This window comes from Papio anubis, chromosome 15, assembly GCF_008728515.1.
Source record: "Papio anubis isolate 15944 chromosome 15, Panubis1.0, whole genome shotgun sequence".
Classification (NCBI taxonomy): Eukaryota; Metazoa; Chordata; class Mammalia; order Primates; family Cercopithecidae; genus Papio; species Papio anubis.
The window spans coordinates 91,444,096-91,451,901 of record NC_044990.1 but is presented as its reverse complement, the minus strand read 5'-3'; the positions used below and the strand labels follow the sequence as shown (position 1 = coordinate 91,451,901).

The 7,806-nt window shown below is 47.7% G+C and overlaps 1 protein-coding gene across 3 annotated transcripts in view; it reads right to left on the bottom strand.

The window, feature by feature from the left end:
- Positions 1 to 394: 394 nt before the first annotated feature.
- The window catches only part of TFDP1 (transcription factor Dp-1), a 54,997-nt gene continuing 47,585 nt past the window's right edge, over positions 395 to 7,806 (bottom strand). Inside the window, exons 8-12 of one of the 3 annotated variants that reach the window (XM_009192289.2) lie at positions 7,405 to 7,473; positions 5,794 to 5,945; positions 5,265 to 5,431; positions 4,065 to 4,143; positions 395 to 1,822 (exon numbers count right to left, since the gene is read on the bottom strand). In XM_009192289.2, the coding sequence (XP_009190553.1) occupies positions 1,675 to 1,822; positions 4,065 to 4,143; positions 5,265 to 5,431; positions 5,794 to 5,945; positions 7,405 to 7,473 (615 nt within the window). In that variant the 3' untranslated portion in view covers positions 395 to 1,674. The remainder of the gene's footprint in view (positions 1,823 to 4,064; positions 4,144 to 5,264; positions 5,432 to 5,793; positions 5,946 to 7,404; positions 7,474 to 7,806) is intronic. The other 2 variants (XM_009192291.2, XM_009192293.2) reach the window with 2 other exon arrangements.

Here is a 7,806-nt window from a genome sequence, read left to right as displayed (position 1 = left end):
TCCTGGTGCTTCCTATTCCGCCATCTTCCCAGAATCCTCTCAATTTTATTCTTGTTCTCAAAGTCAAACTTTTAAATTTTGTCTCAATTTTCATTGTGAAAAAGGGCCAAGGAACTTGGCTTATCTTTCTCTGCACCACAGGCACCAAAAAGGAAGGTGCCTCTTTGCCCTGTGTCCACCAAGACCTTCACCCTTGGCCACCTTCCACCTTCAGGGTAAGCTCCCAGAGGATGTGCCTCAGACAACATTTGGTGGGGAAGGGGTTCACACCCACAGGGACCACCCAGGCCTAAGGCGTCTGGGCCTAACAACCTACTTTCTCACTCAAGTATAAAGTAAAACCAACAAGACAGACAAATTTCTAGATAATAATCCTGAATTAGAGAAACACAGCTTGTTTAAAATGCCCATGCGCGTTTTATTAATAAAAACTAACAGTGCCAAGTTAAACAAGTCAAACAATTAAAGTCTCTTTATATTCCATAAAATATTACAGAAAAGTTTATTTGTGTTTCAATAAAAAGACTATCGTTTTAGAACAGGCAGCTAATAGCAACTGTGCAGTTAATGGGTTTTGTGAATAAATTTTAAAAGAGACTACTGCCTGTCCTTAAATTCCTTTTTCTTTTTATAAAAAAAGAACTATTAAAAATGATTGACAAATTTTGAGTTAAAAAATTGTTAAAACATTCTCTATATTTAATTTCAATTTTATAATAGATTACAGGAAGATGCTTATGAAACAAATACATTTGTTTCAGTAGATGTCTTTAAATGATAGACTTATAAGTATGTAAACAACTATATAATAAAAGGTTTCCAAACACTGCCTGTAAGAAATCAGGCAAATTTTACCATAAGCAATAAACCATTCCAAGCCTTCCAGACAGTCTCCATAGCCGCACCAGCGTGGCAATAAGCTTTAACCAAACAAAAACAAACAAACAAAAGCACTTCGCAATTCGTTGCTGCAAAATAGGGAGAGAAAAGAGTGTATAAACTTGATGGAATCACAACAGTCAATATAATTTAAGGGACAATAAAGTCAATAAGGTTGATGGTGTTTATTGTTTAAAAAGTCGAATTCTGCTGTTTGCTTAGGGCTGTTTAGAAAGTCGAATTCTGCTGTTTGCTTGGACACCGTACCACTGAACAAACTCCACAGTCTCGCTATCCGCCAGCAGGGGCGCTGTCCAAACTCACGGCAAGTAAGTGGCATCAGGGGGCGCCATCCAAACTCACGGCAAATAAGTGGCATCGGGGGCGCCGTCCAAACTCACGGCAAATAAGCGGCATCAGGTGCTCACCGTCCACAACAGGAGGGTGTTTTATTTTCATGGATGTGGATGAAATACAATTTCTTCAGCAAACTCAGCAAAAACTTTTCAGGGGCAAAAATGAACTCTGCACTTAAAGAAAAATAGCAAATGAAAACACAAAATCCTAAAAAGTAAATAAACGCTCTGCATCAGCACACTGGTATCAAAACACACATCCACAGCACATCCTAATCCTACGGGAAACAATCCTTGCTTATTAGAGGTGCATATCTAAATTCAATAGCTTACCAATATCTTCTTGGGAGTAGGCCAAAAGGAACAGAAAACCCACATTAAAAAAAAAGTTTCTTTTCCTAAACGTTTTCCTGAAGCTGAATTTGAAGTGGGGAGGACATCAGTCGTCCTCGTCATTCTCATTGAAGTCATCGTCCTCCTCATCGTCCTCCCCGACGTAGGACACCGGGGTCTCCACCCTGGAGCCGCTGTACTGAGACCCATTGGAGCTTGTGGCCAGCATCCCATCTGCGCCGTTGGTCAGGTCACTGCAAGGCAGGAGGCGGATGAGGGGTGGTCAGTGCAGGGCAGCCCACTCAGCCTCCCCTCGCCTGAGGGCCTGTGGCCAAAGGACAGGCAGTGCCCCACAGGTGTGGGTTTTGTCATTCACACAAACAGAACTGGGAGGTTGTGAGTGTCTGCAGTAGAGCACGCCAGCGCTCTGGCACTCACTCCATCCCTGTCTGGTTCTCTTCTAGCCCTGTCTCCTGGCATCCATAACAACAGAAACAGGAGGCCGAGCAGTCACACGCTGCCTCTCCCTCACTCATCATTCCATCAGGAGCAGTGCCCCAGAGGGAACAAACTGTAAAACCATTAGACCTCTCCCTCCAGGACTTTCACTCATAACCAGCAACAGGAAAAAAGAGCGCCTGGGGCAGGACCGGATGAAGTCCAGAGCATGGGTCGAATCTGGCAGCATGGACTGAGAACCCAGAGGGTTGGCAGCACCACAAAAACCTACCACCAACCAGAGCTCACAACATTCCTAACATTTAAAAATGTTTTTCAATTAACATAAACCCATATGTACATATTTTAATACATTTTAATGGTATTTATTAACACTACAATAAAAATCAGTCAATGTGCCTTTTGATGAAGTAATTCCGTATCTTGGAAACAAGTCAGAATGGTGAGAAATTCAGCCATAAAGCTGCTCACTGTAGTTTTTTTTATAACTGGGAACTACCTAGATGTCCTTTCATGAGGTACTTTTATAATATGTCCTATCATGCCACTATGAAAACTGGTATTTGGTAATAGCTTCGTTTCTATTGTTATGAAAAACTGACGAGTCTGAAGAATCACATCCATAAAAAGATTATATGATGATAAAAGTCCTAAAAATACCCGTATCCCACCTCATGGAAGAACCAGCGTTAAACATGTTAAACATGTTTACAGACGGACCCCTACACGTTCACACATAGCTACAAGAATCGGCCTGTCAAAAGCTTGTCACCAAAGTCCTTTCTTCCATCACCACCTCACTGATCCTTGCCACAGATCAGTAACTTATCAATCACCAGTCTCACCTTACAGGTGAGGAGGCTAAGGCTGGCACCTCCAGAGCTGGCCGGGAAGCTACACGTGCCTGACACACCTGTTACATCTCATGGCTACAGCACATCCCAACGCAGGCTCAAGCGCACTGCAACTCACTATGTCAAGCCCTGTTATCCAGACCCATAGGTTACTAAGTTCTTATATTTCTAATTAAAGATTTTATTAAGATTATAATATAAAGTAATACTATATATTGTATCACAATGCAATATAATAGTTAATAAAATCATTGTTTTGTTAATATTTACCATAAAAGGTATATTTATCTTTGAAGCACTAAGATCAATACCTAGGGACATCATTCTACTCTATGGGATTGCAGGTTAAAGATTAAATACAAATTTATTTAAATAAAGGCCCTTTAATAGCATAGAAACTATATATATATTAATACAATAAAATGTAAGCTAAAAAATGCACGGAACAAAATATGTGTGCTGTGACTGCAGACGCGTTCTGAAAAATACGTGCACCATGTTCGTAGACGCGTTCTGAAAAATACGTGCGCTGTGACCGCAGACGTGTTCTGAAAAATACATGCACCGTGATCACAGACGCGTTCTGAAAAATATGTGCCACATTCTGAAAAATACATGCACCTTGATCGCAGACACATTCTCAAAAATAGGTGCACCATGATCACAGATGCGTTCTGAAAAATACGTGCGCTATGATCGACGTGTTCTGAAAAACATGTGCAGTGATTGCAGACAGGTTCTGAAAAATACGTGCGCTGTGACTGCAGATGCATTCTGAAAAATGTGTGCTGTGACCACAGACATGTTCTGAAAAAATACGTGCACTGTGACTGCAGATGTGTTCTGAAAAATGGGAGAAAAAAACCTAGAAATACTTGCTGTTACTTGGGCTGCCCGGGACAGGAGGGTTTGGGTGGTTTTCGTTCCTACTTTATTTATTAGGTGATACTTTGAAAAAATCCACCACCATGTATTACTTTTAGTTTTTAGTGAGCAAAAACCAACTGAGAAAAGCAGGGAAAGCCACACAGGGAAAGCCAGCAGGGCCCCACTGCCTGGACAGACAAGCCACATGGGAGCAGCCTCGGACCTGATGGCCACACGAGACGGCTGCCCTGCCTTGGCCCCTGGACCCTGGGGGAGGCCTAGACGATGCCTCTCCCACACCCTCAACCACTGTCACCTGGCAGAGAACCTTGTGCCGTTAGACGTGGAACCTGCCGTCGTGATGAACACGCCTCCAACAGTTCCCTGAGCCATTTCTGAAAAGGGAAAGAAAATAAGCGAATGGTCATGAACAGAAACAACACAAGACGCACAGGCCACCAACAAAATGACACGCAGCGCCACAGGACAGACGGCTGGAGAAGCTTCCAGATATCCTTCACTTGTCCAGTATTTTCTGCACTGTGCCACGGAGCAGGACATCCCGCTGTGCAGTCACATAAGCCTGTCTTCTCTAAAAAGGCACAGACAGCCTTGCAATAAATACCTGCACACACTGACTTACAAACGGCACACGTGTGCTTCTGCATCAGTATCACACCCATCGTGAAACAGAACAGAATGAAGTGTCGAGCTGAAACCCTCTTCCCACAGCCCATCCTGGCGGCTCCACGAAGCACAGGACAGAGGCCGGGGTCAGGGGTCAGGGCTCAGCCCACGTGGGCGGCCGGAGCCCACTGTCACCTGACAACATGGACCAGCCAGATTTTCACAAGATCTGGAGTGGTTTAGGAGCTCAGGGAGGAATCTCTGACCCTCTCGGGGAATAAATCCACACCCCAAGTTTAGGCTGACAAGAGAAGGATCAGCAGATATGGCACTTTCACAATTTCTCACCTTAAAGCCATTCTGCTGTCAGTGGCTGGGACCCTACGGCCCCACGGAAAGAATTCACCAGAACAGAAAAAAAGTTCCTTCAACAAAAGCTCCTGTGCTCCCGGCCCTCCGGAGCAGGACGCCAATGACTCTGAAACGCTTTTTCTTGGTTACTTTGCCCTAGTGACCAATCAGCTACCATCAGTGGGTGGGATCAGCAATCCAACTGCACTTCTCAAAGAATGTCAACTTCTACTTCTGGGCCTACGTGGAGGGTAAAATCCTGACTCAGCATCTCCTCATACAAACCACACGGGAAATCCACACGAGCCACCTGCAGACTCAAGGCCCCCACATCCAGTGGGTGATGGCACTGGCTGGACCCCGCCCCAGCCACACCCCCGCCCCCATGCCCCTCATAGCCCCTTTGTCTTTGCTCCTGGCCCTACACACGTGGGCCCAATCTCAGCAAGACACATCCCAAGCTGGGAGGGGAGGGCGCCATCCGAGGCTGGGGGCCATTCCTCACACAGCCACGCCGGGTTGTCTGGGCATCGCTGACCTGTCACGTACGGCTCTAGAGCCTTGGGGACCAGACTTCTGGCCATTTTAAGGTCTTCGGCAGAGCAGCTCCCCGACTCCAGTCCACAAGCCATGCCCATCCGCTTCAGCACTTCTATGTCATCGTGGATTTCAAATGTGTTGTCAAAATTAAACAGATACTCAAATCTGAAGGGGAAAGGCACAGTCAGAAACACAGGGTCTCCCAGTGGAGCCGGTAACCGGTGGGGCCAGGACAGCTGACCCACGGACCGCCACACACAGCCTCCACATTCCCAGTCATCAGCATCTCCTCACAGAATTTACAAACTCCGCAGTAAATGAGGTGAGAGGCAAATCGAGGTCCATTCTCCCAGGACATGCCCTGAGGCACACGCTCCCGGGACACAGCCTCCCGCCACCCTACAATGGACAGCAAACCCCGGCTATTTGTGCAACATTTAAAACTTGTCCTCTTGACAATCCCAACGGGGTCAGCTCCCTCAAAAAGAGATAAGCAACCAGAGAATGGCTCCCCGCCCACAACCTACTTGTCATTGGAGATGCTGCAGTCGATGACCGTCTTCTTGCTGGTGTTGACGATGATGAAGGGCAGGTGGATGACTGAGTTGGGTGGCGGCGGCCGGCTGGCCTGCTGCTCCGCATGCCGGTTTCTCTGCACCAGGTTCTTGAAGGCAATTTGCTAAAAAAAGGAGGAGCCAGGTGGCCCGTGGCAGCACGAGAACACAGTCCCTGTGCTCAAGGGGTCCTCACAGCCCTCCCTGCGCCCAGGCAACAGTGAGAAGTTGGCCTGGACATCTGAAAAGGCCAGCACCAGCCGCTGGGTGCTGACCTCTGCAGCCCAGGGACAAAAGCGCTCAGGAAACGAGATCCTGAGGGAAGAACTAAGGGAAAGCGGGCACGTAGCCATCCGGGCCCGTGATAAAAGTGTCCTCCATGGGAAGGGCGCTCACACCTCACAGCCATCTGTGCCCGTGATGAAAACGTCCACCACGGCAAGGGTGCTCAAAAAAACACCAATTTTGGAAGTCGATTTCTTGCTGTCCTTCACCCCTCTGAGGCCACCCACCCCCGTGGCACCTACAGGGTGACAGCCTTGGAGGGGGTGCCATGCCATGGACTTCGCCCACCCTGGAAACTGGAACGCGGAAGGGCCCGTGTGCTGCAGGGGTGCTCCTCTGGGGGAATGGGCCCTGCAAGGCTGAACCCAGGGCCAGGGCCTCAGGCCCCAAACCAAGTGTTCCACTTGGAGAGAACTTCTCTGCTATTAATGTAGAGCCAGGAGATTCCCTTCCTCTCCTGGCCACCCTGGGTCTATCCCCGTTGGGCAGGTACTAAGGCACTGGCAACCAGGACTGTCCCTCCTGACAGACTCTGTGGCCCTGAGCAGCTCTCGCCCACGAGTCTCCATCACCATGGCTGCCACACCATCCCCTCTGGGAGGGCTCGAGCACACCTCGGTCAGAGCAGCAGTCAGCTCTGCACTGAGCACCTTGCACACGACCCCCTCCACACCAGACACGGGGCCCCCAGGGGTGCCGCCCACCCTCAGCACTCAATGAGGGGTGGGGAAGGCCAGCTCCAGGGCCCTGATCAGCACTGTCAAGACCCAGGTGCATTGCACCCACCACAGTTTTACATGCCTCGCCTGGCACCTGGGCCTTGGGTTAAGCACCTCTGAGGGGATTTTTCAAATGCTGCTTTTGCATGAAGTCATCCCTCCATCTGTCTTTTGGCTGTTTAGACACTGTGACGAGGGATACACACATACACATGCACACACACAGGCACATGGATGCAGGCACACACACGCAGGCACGCACACACATGCGTGCACACACACACAGGCACACACACGCAGGCATGCACACACATGCACACACACAGGCACATGGACGCAGGTGCACACACACATGCGCGCACACACACGCATGCATGCATGCATACGCACACACATACACAACCTCGCTCTGGGAACACGGCCCACATTCAACACCTATGAGATGAACTCACACTCAGAATCTTAAAGCAGTCATTTAATTTGCCACACAGGAGCATAACCCAAGGCAGTATGTTGCTGTTATAAAACTAAATTAGTAAAATAAAAATTACCCTGCCTCCAAAGATATGTATTCTCTTACCTGTAGAATAAGTTCTTGAAGTTGAGACTGTTTCTGTTTTATTCTTTCAAGTCTCCTCTGTCTTTCCACCTTCAAAAACAAACCCCCCATGTAGAGAATCATCACGATTGTTCCATACAGTGCATTTTACAACCCGCATCCTCAGTGTTACCTATGTTTACCTTGAATGTAATCGAAGGGATATGGACAAATCTAGACATAGCAGGTGCTACAAAATACAGGTGAGTTTTTCTTCCATTTCTAAACTATACCTTTTCCCCTCTCCTCTCATTTCTTGGATTTAACTATGGTATCTAAAAAGAAAACAAAAATCCCACAAACTAGGATTCACAATTAACCTATGCTAGAGTTTAACACACTCTAGTGGGTCTGGGCCAACCATGCTCCCTCCCCTGACAGCTG